General features: G+C 33.9%; 1 protein-coding gene across 2 annotated transcripts in view; it reads right to left on the minus strand.

Moving 5' to 3' along the window:
* dmxl2 (Dmx-like 2) overlaps positions 1-19,041 on the minus strand; it is an 82,699-nt gene that overhangs the window by 48,752 nt on the left and 14,906 nt on the right. For both annotated transcript variants that reach the window (XM_081373126.1, XM_081373127.1), the window contains exons 2-11: positions 11,105-11,230; positions 8,913-8,984; positions 8,567-8,645; positions 8,018-8,165; positions 5,956-6,022; positions 4,496-4,668; positions 3,312-3,489; positions 1,979-2,153; positions 513-716; positions 105-367 (exon numbers count right to left, since the gene is read on the minus strand). In XM_081373126.1, the coding sequence (XP_081229252.1) occupies positions 105-367; positions 513-716; positions 1,979-2,153; positions 3,312-3,489; positions 4,496-4,668; positions 5,956-6,022; positions 8,018-8,165; positions 8,567-8,645; positions 8,913-8,984; positions 11,105-11,230 (1,485 nt within the window). The remainder of the gene's footprint in view (positions 1-104; positions 368-512; positions 717-1,978; positions 2,154-3,311; positions 3,490-4,495; positions 4,669-5,955; positions 6,023-8,017; positions 8,166-8,566; positions 8,646-8,912; positions 8,985-11,104; positions 11,231-19,041) is intronic.

Raw genomic sequence — 19,041 nt, forward strand, 5'->3', positions numbered from 1 at the left:
ATAAACATTTTAGTAAAAATTTCATCTTCAATTTCAGTTTTGGTAAAAAAACAAAAACAAAACATATTTCGGTGCATCACTAGTCATAACCATGAGTGTCTTACCTGAACCTGTCTGAAGATGCCAGGTATGAACTCATCCAGGTACTTGACGTGCCAGACGAGGAAGGATCCGTCGTGTGGGTGAATGGTGAAGAGCATGTCTGGACTCTTGTTCCACTCTAGAATGAGAGTCTCCAGCTTCCGTTCCAGCAAAACGGAGGGCAGAGGAACACTGCTGCTTGAACCTGGAGAAGAGGCCTTGGTGCTTCCCTCCTGATCTCCCTCCTCATGTTCTGACGAACCCTTATCAGACATCTCATCAAGATCTAACAAAAACACAAAGATCACATAATACAATATAAATATGCAAAAGTAACTAAGCTATGGTTAAAACCCCCATGAATTTAGCTGACGTCTGCTATCTTAAGGCTAATCTATATGCTAAAAGGTTTATTCATAACAAGGCAGTACCGAAGTCAAACTTGGGAGCTCCCTCCTGCTCAAAGTCCTCAGTTGCTTGTTCCAGGTGTTGCTCTGAGAATTTGCGCAGCTGCTGCATGAAAAGGTCCATGGAGGTGGTGAAGCTCAGATCTTTATTATTCAGCCAGTGAACCACAAACCCCCCGCTGACATCCTCGGAGAACAGGCCCGATCCAGCCAGCGCGGCAGGGATATCTAATGACAGAGAAAAAGATCAGCTGCTCTCCATGTGCGTGTATTTATTTATTTTTTTCAATAAATGAAAGAATGAATGAATGTTTAGTTTTTATAAAGCCTATAAAAAGTCTACTCTTTCATATTTGATACGCAAAATTTTAAGGCCTCTAAATTATCAACATGATTAAAATGTTACTGAAAAACCTCTTGTATACAATCTACTACATGCCTTCTGCCCTCTGATTAATATTTGTTTTTAGCAAATAAAATGCCTTTTAGTTTTTAGGGTTTTTTAGTTTATGATTTGCACGTTTTTAAGCCTTGCCAATTTAAATCTTTAAGGGCAAGAAGACAAAAAAGAACTCGATTCGGTACTCCCAGAAAGCTTCTTCTTGCGCTTGAACAGACATATTGACACAAAATTATGTCAAAGTCTTGGCGAGCATGCTCAGTAAACATGTAAACGCTTATGTCGCTTAAGTGAATTTATGAGAAATAAAACCTGTGTGTCAGTATATTGGATCAGTGCATTCGGTCTTAAAGGGACAGCAGCCAAATGAACCTGCTGGCTCCCATGTCATTAATGTTAATCAAACAACAAAAGATTCTCTCTTCACTGCCCTTTACTGAATAACTTTTGTAACTTTATTTATCAATATTTAATTCATACAGTGAAGACTATACAGTGTTATTTTGCATTTTATTACTTTATTCAATTTCTGTACCTGAAAATAACTGTTTATTTCATTTGTATGTTTGGTCTATTGCATTTATTTGTGCTATTGCTCATAATTTGATTATTTGTTCTTATTTTATTACTGACTTGTGTTTAACAATATTTGAAATGTATATCTGTTAGGCTAGTAGGCTAGTTAAGCTAGTAGTTTTTGGTGTCATAACCTTCTTAAGTAACATGGGTCAAAAACAACAAAAAAATAGGCCTATTTTATTTTATTTATTTCTTTATTTACTTACTTTTTGTGGTCGGGCCAGTTAAAACAGTAGCAGGGCAAGAAGATTTTTGAACCACTGGCATTGAGTCCTGTATATATGGTATTACATATATTTGTCAAAATGTTCAATAAGAAAAAAAAAAAAAAAAGGATTTTCGGACTATTATTTAATATGTCAGTCTTTACAGGGTTAAGCCGTTTGGTTTAAGAGGACAGAGGAAATGTCCTCATAAACCATGTTTACTCTGTAATCTCCATGCAACTATACACAATTGTTTCTTCATAAACCATGAATACAAGCCCAAGTATGTGTGTGTGTATGTGCACCTGTGTTGGGATTGATGCTGGCAGAGATGTGGAAGTGGCAGAGGGCATTGGCGTGGTGCGAGATGTGGCGGTGGGTTTCGTGGGACCCCAGCTGGCTGGGCAGCAGCTCAGTGTGGGCCACCAGGGCGGACGATCTTCTGCGGCCCCTGCGCAGGTGCTTGAGGTGGTGGATAGACTGAACAGAGACAGACAATTTTTCACAATCACAATTCACTTACAGCAGGCACGTATGAAATAGTATTCTCAGCTCCAGTAAACACACTTCATCATGTGTGATTAAATTCATTCTGAAGATTTCCCCACAAAATGAGTGTAGAAAATGCAGATTCCATCTGGGTCTACAAGAAGACACATGGAGACAGGTGTGTGTGTGTGTGTGTGTGTGTTTGTGTGTGTGTTGAAGATGTATTATTAATTTAAATACATTAAAGGTGTCACAAACTCACACACTATTCTGTCTAGACTTCAAGCACCTTCTCCAAGCACCATTAAATTATTGCACAGTATTTCACCTAAAACTGAAAATTTCATCATTATTTCCTTCAAGTTGTTCCAAGCCCAGATTATTTATTTTTCTTCTAAGGCAATGTTATGTAATTCAAATTAAATTAAGGACAAGAAAAGCACAATAATAGTATGCATATAATTCATGCATTATATTCCACGTCTTATAAAGCCAAGTCTGTCATTTGCTAGATGGGTGTGAAGAGCAGACCAAAATTCAGAGAAAGCTTCCCCTCTGCCATAGCTTTGAAACAATTTGAAGCTAGGTAGTTTGAAATTACTATTGGTTGGTTGTATTCAACCTAATATCACACGTAATATGGATTTGTTAAGACGTGAGGGTGAGAAAATGATGACAGAATTTAGATTTTTAGGTAAACTATCCCTTTAAAAATCATCAGACTCTTGGCAGCAAAAAAATATTTAGGACACAACAAGTACTGATTGTTAGTGTTTGGTTTACATGGAGACAAAAGTGTACAGTTTTCACACATCCTACTGAAGATGACAACTGCTTAGTAGGAGGAGATCTGTTGCAAAAAAATCATTCAATCCTTCTGAATAACGTCAATATAATTAAATAAAATTACCTGTTTATCTAACCAGATATGATTTGATGCATTAACAATGCAAACCCAATCAACAATGTGATAATTATACCAAATTGCAGGTGTGTGGTGTACATATAATTAGCAAGGAGTAGTTCATTAACAAGTAAACCAGCTAACGTGCCAAGAGTGTTATTCTTTATGATGCACTGACACTGATACTTCAGCCCTACATCATTTTATTATGTGTTGTTTGAGCATGTGCATTTCTGCATGCTGACCTCCAGAGCGTGCTGTATCTTGTCTTTCTGAGCGACGTTTGGCAGAGTGGTGCTGATACTGGTGCTGTTCTCTGAGATCTGCCCCCCCAACAGACTGTCCTCAGGCAAGAGGGTCTCACTCCACAGACGACAGATGCCATCCGCGCAGGACGTCAGCAGCACGTTACACACAGAGCCCCTACGACATACACACACACACAATGAGAAATGCACACTCACGGGTGGAATTCACAGTGTGAGTTAAGTGTGGGTGCCAACTAAAATCTCAGCAGTGTTTTTTGCACTACTAAATGTGCAGCGCCTCGGCGAAAGACATTATATTGTACTTGCTGGAGTCTGAACTAAATGAAATGAGATGTAGGGTGGTGGAAAAAAAAATCGATACAGCTTAGTATCGCAATATTTTGCGTGGGGGTATTGTATGGATGCACAGATGCCAAGTATCAATGTTTTCAGGGAGTGAATTTCGGCTTGCGATTGCGAGTATTGTGCATAATTTTACCTTAAGCTCTGCTCAGTCCATGTTTATGTGTTAATTAAATGTGTTAATTTGACACGGAACTGCAAGCCAGCTGGGAAATGCGATGCAACTAAACTTCCACTTGAGATTAGAAAGAATCAAATAAGCTGTCTATATAATGCCATTTCTACACTGTAAATGCTGTTAATGGCAAATGTATGTATTTACCTGTAACAACAATATAAATATGATCCGGTACATAATTACATTTCATAACTGAATATCTTTGACTTGTTCATTAGGTTGTTAGTAAGGTCATTCTTTGTAAAACTACTTAAAACCCTAATTTTCTTTAAAAAACAAATACATAGAAATTGGGTGTGAATTTTTTTATTTCTAATAAAAATATCTCAAAACTTTAAATATAACAAGGAAGGGATGAAGGAGATGGATATGAAGATATGAAATGAACAGAATGAGAACTTATTAGATAAAAATAGATGTAATATAACTCATATAACTCTACAACTGACTGAATTAACCACATTTGAAGTCATTGTAAAATAGTAAATAAATGTACAGCTGTGACTGCACATCAGTTAAATTCAACCCCCATACAAATATATCTACCATGGTAAAAAAAATTAGCAGCGTATCTACTAGACACATTGCTAGCATTACACCCAAGCATCAGTGAAGGAGTCTGTGGGTGTGTCTGACATACTTGGGCATGTATTTACTGGTTTTCCTCCAGGAGAAGCCTGTGACCGTACGTGGATGGGCCAGATACACGAATGAGAAATGAACCGTTGAGACCTTTTTATCAGTCACGTCTGGCATCACCACTGCAGACTTCCATCCTGTGGTGGGATACCACACCTTCAGCAGGCAGTCATCCTGAGCGTGAGGGAGAGAAATGGTTTTTCCATCAGAAATGGAAGTTACTTTTCTTCTTAAGGGTATGAATCAAACCAACATTAGGATCAGTGAGTAACTAACAATAAGGCCAAAAGTATACTTCTTTTTTCTGTTTTTGGCTCTGGCTGGTGGACAGTCTGCACAACATAATTATCATCATCAGACCAAAGATGTCTACATACAGATACATTTTTTACACAATTACACAAATTGATACGACAATTCATGGTTTTTCTATGGAATGTTGCAGTATTAATTATATATAACGGAGAGGAAGGGAAATCAACGTGATAAGTATGTGTGTTTGCACTGTGCCTAGCGGGGATGTCTACTTTATCCCAAAAACATTTTCCTCATTTCCCATGGAAGGATTTGTTACTGTTTTTACCACAAAAACTCCTTGAATCCAGTCAAATTTTGTGTGTGTGTCTGTATTACAATTTCAAGTGTGACAAAACTGACAAGATCTTGTACCACTCTGATGAATTTGGGTCAGAATTACCCGTGGAGAAGATGACGTTAAGTAGACATCCTAACATTTTCACTAACACTAACATTTGCACTAACATTTTCCAGTAGCATTACAATAGCTCAGCTGTTTTAAAATGGTGTATCTTTACTAGTAAAACATAATTATACACACTCTCCTTTATTCAGTTAATCTCAATTAGCAAAGTCCAATTTAGGGAATCAGTTAATTTGGCAAGTATTAATGAACTGCTAAAAAAAAAAAAAAAAAAAAAACACCACATTTCTTAAGCAAAATTTTGTATCTTTTAGAGAAAGTTTTTGTTAAATCCTTGCTTTAGCATTGTTTTTTATGGCATTTCATCATTTAAGTAGTTGTATGTCAATGTATCTGTTCAAATGCGGTTTAATACTTACATTTTTTTTTACTTGATATCCAGGATTCCATTACAGATAAATACTGGTATGATAAAGATATTGCTCACTTAAATAGCTTAAATATAGTTAGCTACATTTTGCTAATAGCTTGTAGTGTAGCTAACTACTAGTTTAAAAGTGTACCCTGATTGTAGTTTAACTAGTTGGAACCCATAGCTTCAAATGCTACTCATATAAATTAGCTTTCCAATACTGATAGGGCTCTACCTTCATGTACAAAAGAATGTCTTATTTTACACATTATAAGGGTAAACATTTCTGTAAGGGATAGGTCTAGGTTTTAAAAATAATAATTAGCATAATTTAAGAACAACTGAAGTCCACCATGGATCCACCATGATATAGAACATGACGAGGTACCTTTCCAGCTGTGGCGAAGTATTCTCCATCAGGAGACCATTGAGTGATGTGAACGGCAGCAGCAGTCCTGAGACAAAAAACACATAAAGATGGAAGTAATTTACATGCACAAATTTCTGTGCACTTGGCGAGGCAAATATTAAAATGTCCTCTAAATTGGTGTGTGTTTTGAAGGCCCACGTTAGACCTGCATGTTCATGTTCAGGGGCCGTAAACAAAGAACGTGTTTTATCATTCCATTGCACTACTTTTCCATTGTTATTCTATGTAAACATGCGCTAAATGGACCTGCTTGGCCGTTTGGCTCACGTCTCATGTCTTTTGCAGCATCTCCCAATGGCCCCGACTATAACCATACGTTTTTTTAAATCGAAACTCTTAAGATAATAGCAGAATCCACACCACATCAATAATGATGATTTCACAGATTAGACAGAATAGATCAATTTTATGATTGGCTAGGCACTTGACATTTGAAATAAGTAACAGTGCTCCTGCCAAGTTAGTGAATATGTACTGATATGTAAAGGTAGCCACCATATGCTAATAAGCTAATTGTTATGATTTTTCAAATCACGATGATTTCTCAATTTAGACAGGGGAAGAAACTTTTAAGTTAATATTTCAATAATTTAACACATTTGCATGTCCATGTTTCTCTGACGTATGTAGCTAAAAAAACAATTCCATCTTCCTTATAGGGTTGCAAAATTCTGGGAATTTTCAAAGATGGAAACTTTCCATGGGAATTAATGGGGATTTAAGGGAATTAACAGGAATTTATGGGAATAAACGGGAATAAACTGGGAATTTTCAAAGTTGAAGGTTGGCTCTTCATAGGGAACTTAAATATAGTAGAGGAAAGTATATTTTAGCATAATATTGACTAAAACAAACAGATGCCATTCAAATACACTTGAATATCCATGCCATTCCTCAATCCCATGCACATAGCACACTGCTTACTGCATGGCTATTGAGACCACACCCCCTACTGGCACTGTGCATGCCTCCATCACATGTACAGAAGCCCAAAGCACAAGACTATTGAAGGCACACATTTGAGCCTGTGGACTAAACAAAGTGAAGTAAGTTTTGATGATATTATGAGGAAATATATTTATTAAATGTTTAAATTGCAAATATCACATTCAAATGTATTCATCTAGTAGATAAGTTAGATGCTAAATAAGCTAGCATAACTTTATTTACCACATAAGTAGGGCTGGGCGGTATGACGGTATATCGTTACCGCGGAAGAAAAAGTCAACCGTAAAAGATTGTTTTATTCCGTGTATACCACAACATGTAAATAAGTAGGTGTGGTTAACTCACGTGCAGCGTGCGTGAGACTGAGACACTGATATTTGTCAAAGAAACATGAAGAAAGATCAAGAGGATCCACAAAAGGAATTACGTTTTCAAAATTAACGTGATATTTTCGGGGGGGGGGGGGGGAGGCGCAGAAGTCAACTAGAGCAGTGCAGCACACTGAAAGTTTAGAGAGACGCACATGCTCGCAACGGGGCTTACTTGACAACAAGTTCATATATCAATATTTAAACGAATAGAAATAACCTTAAATAATGTATCTAGCCGTCTCTTATGTGTACAGTTACTTTCAGAGTGGACGCGCAAGCGGTTGCCGTGGTAATGAATATTTCCAAAATTCCCCAGCTTAACTTCCCATGGAAATTTACCGCAAACTTTCCGGGAAATTTACCGAAAATGTTCCGTCCCTTTGCAACCCTACTTCCTTAGTTTAATTTTGATTGTTTTTATTTTTTAATTATTTTATTTATTTTAAATTGACATTATGACTTAATTAATTATTAGCTTTTCATCAATTTATGAACCCCTGTAGTCCCCTCACAAAAACCCCTTCCTGCAGTTTGCCTACATATTCCTACATGACACTTTTATTTAGGAGGAGCAAAAGCATTCTTTTCCATCATGTGACCCTTTTAAAAACATTAATTCATCAAATGTGCTTTAACGTTCAGTAAATCAGACAAGCGTCATTAAAGATTTAGTATGCAGACAGATGTTATGGTGCACTCACTTGCACTGCCAGACACACTTCCAATCATTGAGTATGAGCTCATGAGCTCTGTCATCATTCAGCTGACATTCCTCCTCCTCGATCAGCGTGTCACTAGTAGGAGGAGCCCACAGCTGCAAACGCTCAGTCGCCGCCAAGATACGATTGCCTACAGGACAAACAGATGTAATAATTACACATACACATTTGTGTACCACCAATCAAAAGTTTGGACAAACCTTCTTGTTCTATAATATTGTTACACTTACACTTATCATTACTATTTCCCCCTAATTTTTCAATAATAGCACAAATGAAAATATGGGAATTATATAACAAACAATGTCTGCCCCATTCACCACTTCAAATCTCAATAGAAGCATCACGTTTTTAAGATGCTTATTCAAACATGAATCCAGAGGTTGCACTTAAGTCAGAGAAAAATATCTTCTCAATTTATTATTTAATTAGAGGGTCCAAACAGAGTAAAAAAACAAATGCAAATGGCAAAAAGGGCACTAGTGAACATATTTAGTTCATGCATTAACAAAGAGTATATTTTACACCAACCTTGGGGGTCCCAGGCAAGATTGTAGGTTATAGCACTGAGGAAGAACTGACCAGTCTTTTGCCATTGGTAATTCAGTTGCTTTAAAAACACAATAACATAAAAGATCAGCTGCACTGAGTGCTTTATTAGGAAATAAATGTAACAAATATTCATTTAAAAAACAAAAACAACTACATTACTGTTTACACAAAAATATTTAAATGTCATTAATATAAAGATATCTTAGTAAAATATGACTATTTCGAATCAGTAAAGTGCTCTCAGGAAAATATAGAAAGCATATATATTTGGGTATTCATAATTATCATATGATCTATGATCAACTGTCCTCCAGTGGAAACTCACCTTGTGACGTTTGTTTGGGTTGGAAGCAATTGGTTCGAAAATACAAACAGTATTTCCGTAAGACGCAGCAATCTAAAAAAATAAATTGCCATTATTATACAAGAGCACCATTTGCAAAGGTAAAAAAAAAAAAAAAAAAGAATAATCATCACATCAAAACCCTAGTCAGTGCAGATAACTGGATGTATGTTATCCATGTTCAAACTATGTCAGGTGTGAGTTGTGGCATGTCAGATCCACAATAATGTCTACTCATCAATGACAGATGCCAGTGTCTAGAGGGTGGATGAAGACACATATATTTTAAATGTTTTGTTACATTTCTCTCTTCTATTCCAGCTTTTAAATCAATTTGCAAGTTGATTTCCCCAAACGTGTAAACGCTGCTCCTCACTGAAGCCTCACCTTTCTTTGTGTATGCCTTTTGAGCAGGCATTATGCTAATATTTCATAATGTGACATAGACGTTTAAGGAAGTAACAGGTCTGAAGCATGGTCTGGTCTGAAGGAATAAAAATCCCTTTGTGGGAGACTATGAGCTTTATACTGTAACTTTGCAAATCTTATACATGCACAAACAGATACTGTACATTAAACATTAAAACATTATAATGAAACATTAAAAATCATCACATGACATTTAATTACAGCAATTGATATATACAGTATGTACAACCAATGACTTTATATATAGAAACACGGTACACTCGTATTACTGTGAATGGGAGAAAGTGTAACGCGGAATATGGCAGAATAAGTCCCGCCTTCTAAATAAAAGAGCCAATCGCCGATTGGTGAAGTTATCGCATCACTGCAGCTGCCGTTAGAAGCTCCAGTTCCTATAGAAACACGCGCGAAGGACTGCTCATTAGCTTGATTCGAGAGTTTAGAAACAAAATTTATGAGACAGCTACTGTCCGATTTCATTGAGATTTCAAATATGAAATTGAATCGTGAGCTTGGTGAACAGTTTGGGAGAATTTGATGTTTCCCTATTCAAAGAGATAGGAGCTGCACTTGCATGCCCAAAAGACGTTTCAAAGATGGCCGCCGAGTAAAATGACTTGTCTTAAAGGGACTTTGGTACAACAACACTGCACTTGAATGAACAAGTCCACAACATTTACTCAAAATCCACTCAAAAATACTGGAAAACATAAACAGTTAATTATCCATTAACATGTTTGTTAGCAGATTTTGAAATACAAGGGAAAAATGGCCAAATCAACTACCGTAAACCTGATATTTTGGTTTAGTAATGTTTACTCTGGTCGTCATCATCACTGGTAATGTGCACTCAGTTTCAGTGTTTGGTACTGTACATTTTGCGTTTAGGTAATATTGGTTTGTACTATAATTTAAATGTGTTACAGAAGTATTTCTTTACAGTAGCATTGTGTATTTTTTTTTACTTATATTTGAGGAATATTTTTCAAGATGTTTGGTTGTATTTAAGTGTATTTGCAATGTCAGCTTCACATGCTATTACATGGCAGATCCAGATTCAATATTCAACAAGCAATACAATAAAAACAAACATAAAATTCAACTTTGAATAAAGACCAAACTATTTTGTATAAATAACTCAATTAAAGATTCTTTAAATGTACTTGTGATTAAAAAAAAAAATTAGTAAAGGTTTTTCAAAATAAGTTCTTTAACTTATAAGTTCTGCATATATGACACATTGTATACAAATTCATCATGTTTGGATTTAATATTTTTTAAGAATATGCTGTAATATTCCACACTATTTTCAAGAATATGTACAGTAGTAATTAAAATAGTAAAATAAAATTAAACAGCAGCACTGCTCATGTTACTGTCTCACTTAGTCATGTGACGGAATTCCTGAAGCTTTTATCACGGCATACAGTTTTATCACTATATTGAAATAAGTTGCAAAAAAAATTGTCATCATACTGTAACAGGTTTAATAACGTTTTCTTGTAACCAAAAGACCTGAACATTTAAATACAATAAAGCAATACACAAAAATGTATCAAGTTTTTCAAAGTGCCCACGATAGCAATATCATACATGTTCATTATCGTGATATATCGTATTACCGAATACAGGCACACGATGGATTGCTTTTGTTATAGTATTCCTCATTTGTTCAGTGCTTTAGATTAAATGTCTTCTATAAGCATTAATGTAATGTCAAGAAATATAGTATGGTCTGGTCTTACCCGGCCAAGCTGCTGAGAGCACTCCACACAGCCCACCTGGATGTTTCCATTCTGAGCTCCAGGAATAATCTGAACACACTCAAAATCACTTGCGAGGATCACGATATCACAGCCTGAGCCATATGCCTAAAGAAACAGAAATCACACAGTTAAAAGTTTGTCATTTTTCAAAACTTATTTAACACCTTAATACATGTTCCCATTTAATCTGTGAGACCATTTCCTGTAAAGGCCCCGATATAGTCACAGCGAAGTCCTTTTTCATTCTTCACATTGGGTAAAAAGGAAGTTGGAAATACGTGAGCAGCGGTATACTGTTAGCGAACATCCGAAATCTGAAAGCGACGTTTAGATGAATGTGTTAATTATGTTCTGCGCGCCAGGCAAAATTCAGAATTTCAGAATTGGCCTCCATTCAATTCATGAATTGGAATTTGAATTGAATTTACTCCGCCCCACAGGACGTTGAATTGAATTGGAATTGGAATGACAGGAAGTGGAATTAAATTCATGGCAATTCAAAGAAATTTCACACAGTCACACAACAGAAAGAATGTGCTGAGTCTCGCATGCATTCAGTGTTAGGAAGGTTACTTTGGAAATATTATTGCTTACTGTTATTAGTTACCCATTATAAATGTGGTTTGGATTACTTTATTTGGATAACTTTATCAATGCAAAGCAATTTCGTTTTAAGTTGATTAGTAACTAATTGAATTAAACATTTTGCCTCAGTAATACAACTAAATACATTAATTTTGTAATTGAATAACAGAAATTTCATTTCACGTAACTATTTACTCCTCAACCCTGCATACATTTTGTTCTAAAATAGATATTGATCAAATTCTTGAAATAAATTAAATCCGTGTATCATTCGTTCAATCGTTTTTTGATTTAATTTTGAAAGTAGAAAAATGAGAAAACAGTTCCTTTTTCGATTTTTCGTTTTTTTCCAAAAAAACGAAAGACAAGAATTCAGCTTGATTTTTCGTTTTTCGTTCTGAGGTAGCAAAATGAATAAACAGATGGAAAATTCGATTTCTACACGTGGGCGTGAATGAAACGCCACTTTCCTCTGATTTGTCAGCCGAAGATCAAACTGTCCCGTCATCAGCTCTTCCTCAGTTCTGCACTGCAGAATAAGAGTCCTCTATGGCAAGCCGTTTTAACTTTTATTCATTTCCGGGATATGAATTGTTGATATCAAGAATTACATTTTTGATATCAACAATTACATTTTTTGATATCAAAAATGTAATTCTTGATATCAACAATTTAATTTTTGATATCAACAATTGAATTCTTGATATCAACAATTTAATTCTTGATATAAAAAATGTAATTCTTGATATCAACAATTGAATTCTTGATATCAACAATTGTATTTTCACTAGTGAAATGTCACCATAGGCTGCCATTCAAAATCAATTGTTGATATCAAGAATTGATTTCTTACTAGTAGAAATATAATTGTTGATATCAAGAATTACATTGTTACTAGTAAAAATGGCAATTACTGATATCAATAATTCAATTGTCACTAGTTGAAATGTCTATTCTTGATATCAACAATTTAATTGCTACTAGTAACAATGTTAATTTTTGATATCTGAAAATGTATTTCTGATATCAATATTATTTCAGATATCTAAAATGGCTTTCTTACTAGTAACAATCACATTCATGATATCAGAAATTAACATTGTCACTAGTGAAAATGGAATTATTGATATAAAAAATGAACATTGTTACTAGTAGCAATTCAATTGTTGATATCAAGAATAGACATTTCAACTAGTGACAATTGAATTCTTGATATCAAAAATAAAGGTTTTTACTAGTAAGAATTGTATTTCTGATATGTGTATTCAGAATTTTAACCAGTAAGAAATCAATTGTAGATATCTGTAATAGTTTTGTCGCCCTTTTAACATTTAAAACACATGTAGGATATGAATTCTTGATATCAAGAATTTAATTCTTGATATCAACAATTCAATTCTTGATATCAAGAATTTAATTCTTGATATCAACAATTCAATTCTTGATATCAACAATTTAATTCTTGATATCAACAATTACATTCTTGATATCAACAATTCAATTCTTGATATCAACAATTACATTTTTGATATCAAGAATTAAATTGTTGATATCAACAATTTAATTCTTGATATCAAAAATGTAATTGTTGATATCAAGAATTATATTTTCACTAGTGAAATGTCACCATAGGCTGCCATTCAAAATCAATTGTTGATATCAAGAATTGAATTGTTGATATCAAGAATTGAATTGTTGATATCAAGAATTGAATTGTTGATATCAAGAATTGAATTGTTGATATCAACAATTCAATTCTTGATATCAACAATTCAATTCTTGATATCAAGAATTCAATTCTTGATATCAAGAATTACATTGTTACTAGTAAAAATGCAAATTCCTGATATCAAGAACTCAATTGTCACTAGTTGAAAGGTCTATTCTTGATATCAACAATTGAATTGCTACTAGTAACAATGTTAATTTTTGATATCTGAAAATGTATTTCTGATATCAATATAATTTCAGATCTCTAAAATGGCTTTCTTACTAGTAACAATCACATTCATGATATCAGAAATTAACATTGTCACTAGTGAAAATGGAATTATTGATATCAAAAATGAACATTGTTACTAGTAGCAATTCAATTGTTGATATCAAGAATAGACATTTCAACTAGTGACAATTGAATTCTTGATATCAAAAATAAAGGTTTTTACTAGTAAGAATTGTATTTCTGATATGTGAAACTGGAATTTTAACTAGTAAGAAATCAATTCTTGATATCAACAATTGATTTTGAATGGCAGCCTATGGTGACATTTCACTAGTGAAAATACAATTACAGATATCAACAATTATAGTTTTTACTAGTTGAAATTCAATTGTTGATATCAAGAATTATCATTTTAACTAGTGAAAATGTAAATTCTGATATCAAGAATTAGCATTGTTACTAGTGGAAATGTAATTCCTGATATCAAAAATTGCCATTGTTACTAGTAGAAATCTAATTCCTGATATCAATAACTATCATTTTAACTAGCGATAATGTAGTTGTTGATATCAAGAATTCAAATCCTGCGAATGATTAAAAGTCAAAACGGCTTGCCTATTGCCATTCCCAGGATATAAATAGTTAATATCAAGAATTATAGTTTTTACTAGTTCAAATTTAATTGTTAATATCAAGAATAATAGTTTTTACTAGTTAAAAGTCAATTGTTGATATCAAGAATGAACATTTTTACTAGTTGAAATGTAATTCCTGATATCAAAAATTGCCATTGTTACTAGTAGAAACATTATTCCTGATATCAAGAATTATCATTTGAACTAGTGAAAATTGAATTGTTGATATCAAGGATTCATATCCTGAAAATGAATAAAAGTTAAATCGGCTTGCCATAGTCCTCCGTTGTGTGGATTCTTAACGCGTTTATTGCAACTTTTTCATGTTTTCCATCAACGAGACTAATGAATGGCTCGACACAACCCGTACTGGGGAATAGACTAGACGGGGCTTTCTTCTTTGTAGACCAGAGTTCTCAAGTGCCAGGGGTTTGCTATTTTCATATTTTCCGAACTGTAAAGTTTTTTTTTTTTCTTTTTTATCATGAACCACGCTGAGTTTTATTCCTGAGTGACTATATAATGCATTTTACTTCAAATAATCTAAATGTTGACTTTGAAAAGTAGGCGCGTCCGAAGGCTATTCACTCTATTTTGGTTCATTTTTGGTGTGCGCCAGAAAGATGTTCAAGGAGACTGAGACGCACTAAAGTAGAAATCATGTTGTTTTCTTTATTTTTCAAAGGCATGACATTTTGTAGTCATTTTGAATGTAAACAAATAAAAACATAAATTTTTACTGTTTCGAATGACAGAGTAACGAATAACGAAGTTATTTCCCCTGCTGAGCAACAACTCCAAGTGATGGCGCTGACGCATCGCTCGCTCTCACAACATAGGCAACATAGGCTATTATCAGTTCACTTCTGGCATTGCTAACTTGACATCGCAGCCTGTTCATTATTAAAATAAAACACAGTCAACCAAATATATAAAAAGTTATTCTGCTTAATTTAATTCGTCTGTTGTACAATATAAAGGCTGTGCCGCACAGTTAATCCAAACTCATTTCCCATGCTGTGAAGATGATGATTTAGCCTATACGTGTAGGCCTATATTGGGACTCGACTGAAGTTTAAAGCCTTCTTTACATTATAGTTAGCATCGAAATTTTGCATTGCAAATATGGAAACTATATGGAACCAACGCCGGTACAGTTTCAGTTTCGATTCAAATAGCCTAAATTTGTTTAGGCTTGGCGTTTAAAATAGGCTAAATGTTGTTTATAAAGGACACAATAGGCTATTATTATAAGCTATTAGGTTATATTTTTATTATACGTGGCTACTTATTTTTTATTCTTGTTGTTTTCTGAATACCATTCATTTAAGGATTTGACATAGGCAAATGTCAAAGGGGAAGTAATGGTAAGGGGAAGTAAAATACGCATAGAAATAGCCTATATGTTATTAATAGTGTTTATAATGTTAATGTTGAATTTTATTTACCGTTTTTTTTCTGAATAGGCTAATAATAAAAATGCGTTTGTTTCCCTCTCAACATGACCCAGTGCACTGCGCACAAGCGCACATCTTTGAGATATACATTAATAAATTTTAATAAAACACAATAAGGCCTACATTATAAAACTCAGAAGAGTATGTATTTTAATATCTATGTTGTTCTCTGTTCTCCGGTTGTTAGATAGTCAGTCTGAATGACATTTCATGCGTTTATGTTAATATAGCCTAGGCTTAGGCTATATATAGTCAATGCATTATTCTTTTCTTTTTCTATAAGTGTTAAAATATTTAATTTATAACTAATTATATTGATTATCTATATCTACATTTATTATTTTAAAAAAATTACTGGGCGATCGAGGGCGACCATGTTAGGCTAACAGTTGTCATTTACCCTGCATACCGAGCTGATGCAAAGCATAAAGTTAGGTGAATTTATATCTACACAGAAGAAAGCCCTGTCTAGTTTATTTCCCAGTACGGGTTGTGTCGAACCACTCGTTAGTCTGGTTGTTTGATGAAAAAAAGATTAAATGTAGTTGCAATAAACGCGTTAAGAATCCACACAACGGAGGACTCTTATTCTGCAGTGCAGAACTGAGGAAGAGCTGATGACGGGACAGTTTGATCTTCGGCTGACAAATCAGAGGAAAGGGGCGTTTCATTCCCGCCCACGTGTAGAAATCGAATTTTCCAGCTGTTTATTAATTTTGCTACCTCAGAACGAAAAACGAAAAATCAAGCTGAATTCTTGTTTTTCGTTTTTTGGAAAAAATGAAAAATCGAAAAAGGAACTGTTTTCTCATTTTTCTACTTTCAATATTAAATCAAAAAACGATTGAACGAATGATACACGGATTAAATTACCCCCTCAATGTTGTTTAATTAGTTTTGTTTTTAACATTCATTGCTGGGGGAAAACATATCCTTTTAATGTAATTCAAATTAATATCATTTATAATGCAATCATATCTGACATATACTGTAAAGCTTCTTTGTTAAACACTTCACTTAAAATATGTATATGAATTTCTTTGAATTTTTACTGAATTGCAATTCTGCTTCCTTTAATTCAAATTTGAATTGTAATTCTAGATCCTGTTTTTGACATCAATTCAAATTCAAGAATTGAATTGGAATTAAGGAGTCATTCTCAATTCAATTCTGAATTGTGCACAAGCCTGCTGCGCGCTTTCGTATCAATAACAAAATAAACACACATCAAAAATGACAGCGATGAGAAAAAAGAAGTTAAGAAAGCATCTGATCATAGTGATGGATATTTGCTCGAGCTCTGCAATTCAGCAGTCCACTTAAGTCACGTCACGTTTATTTTTATACCACTTTATACAATAGATTGTTTAAAAGCAAACAGTTTTACAGTATTAAACATGAAAAGACAGTGTCAGCATCTCTTCCAACTTCATTTTCTATAAAGTGGCTCTTCAGTGTGCTCATATTTTTACTCGCAGATGTCCAACCTCGAGGGACTGAACGAAAGAAATGGACCAGAAACATGTCCATGTCAGCCTCAGAGCCACACCTACCTATTACATAATAGTTTGGCAAGCTGTTTCGAACTCTCGAAACAAACCCAAAATTAACTTTTGATTTGGTTAGAGATGACGTCGGACCAGTTTGTTCTTCGATTTCGCTTGAAGTAGCCTATATTGTGGCATTAAGACTACCAACAATGGAAGATTGACTGATTATATACTGATTATAAACAATGATTATATACAGTACCTGTCAAAATTTTGGAAACATAACATTTTTTATATGTTTTTGAAAGAAGTCTCTTTATTTATTCGAAAATACAGTACAAACTATAATATTGTGAAATATTATTACAATTTAAAAGAATTGTTTTCTATTTTAATCAATTTAAAAATGTATATACTCCTGTGATGACAGCTGACTTTTCAGCATAATTACACCACTTCTTTTAAAATAATAATAATTAAACTTTAAAACTAAAATAAACATTTCCAACCTTTTGAAGGGTACTGTAAATGATGACAGAATTTTGTTTTAACCTTTAGGCATGCATTGCATTGAACGAAAAGCATTGATTATATCTAATAAACAAAGGGGGACAAACATACTAATTCAGCTGAGGTCTCCAAGCTTGTATATACGGTAAAGAACTATACTTTTTTAAAAAAGAAATTCTATTATTCAGCGAGGATGCATTTAATTAATCAAAAGTGACAGCAAAGACTTTTACATTGTTACAGCAAAACTAATGTTTTCAGCATTGATAATAAGAAACATTTTACTGTCATTTTAATCTAAAAAATGCAAGCTTGGTGAGCATAAGAGACATTTTCAATAAAAATATAAATAAAAAAATAGATCCATCCCCAAATGGCTGGGTGGAACCATAAAATTCCTTCCTTATTTTGTAGTTGTATTATCATTATTATGTCACTTTCAAGTTTTGATGTTTCTACACTGGCTGTGGTTCAAGTGAAACTGCTTTGGCAACACAAATGTAGCAATGCGTGTCATAACAAAACTGAGAGAGAGAGTACAGAGTCAGAAAGGTCACAGTCACACACACACACATTTACAATCAGAATTACACCATCTAAACACAATGTGTTGTGACAATTTAAAATGTTGTGGTAAAAATTCAAAAATTACAGGGTTAAACACCACCATGAGTGTAATGCTCTACATAGAGTAGGGAAGTACAGATCCAGTACAGACACAGTGTCCTTCTCTCTAAACAGATGTGCCCATTTGATGATCTAAATATGCTTACTGATGCATGCCTTTTTTTCTGGGTTACAGTTCCTCCTGGAGTTGATCTACTGCACATGCTCAGTTCAGCATTTTTGGTTATGTTTGGAAAAGCACAGTACTACTCATACTGTTATTGCAGTCTGAGAAAGTGTTCTACACATTAAATATCTGGATGATCTGCTACAAGTGCCAATAACATTGTTTTAGTTTTATTGAGATACTATTGTAGTCTATATTAATATTTTTCATTAGTTTTTATTTTTAATGTTCATTTTACTTAAAGGTTTAGTAATTCTGTTGTGTCTTTTGACATTTTTATTAGTGTTTGTTTTATTTAAATACACAGTTTTCATACATTTTTAGTTATTTTAGTACATCAAGTTAAACTGAAAAAATATAAATGTAGTCTTGGCAACCAGATGAAAAAAGAATTTTATAACTTTTTTATTGGTTTTAGTTAACTATAATAACCCTGCAACATAGCACACTGCACTAAATACAGTGACCCACAATGCAATATGCTCGACATTCCATGTCTAATGT

Source organism: Scardinius erythrophthalmus (assembly GCF_964197995.2).
Source record: "Scardinius erythrophthalmus genome assembly, chromosome: 8".
NCBI classification, from domain to species: Eukaryota; Metazoa; Chordata; class Actinopteri; order Cypriniformes; family Leuciscidae; genus Scardinius; species Scardinius erythrophthalmus.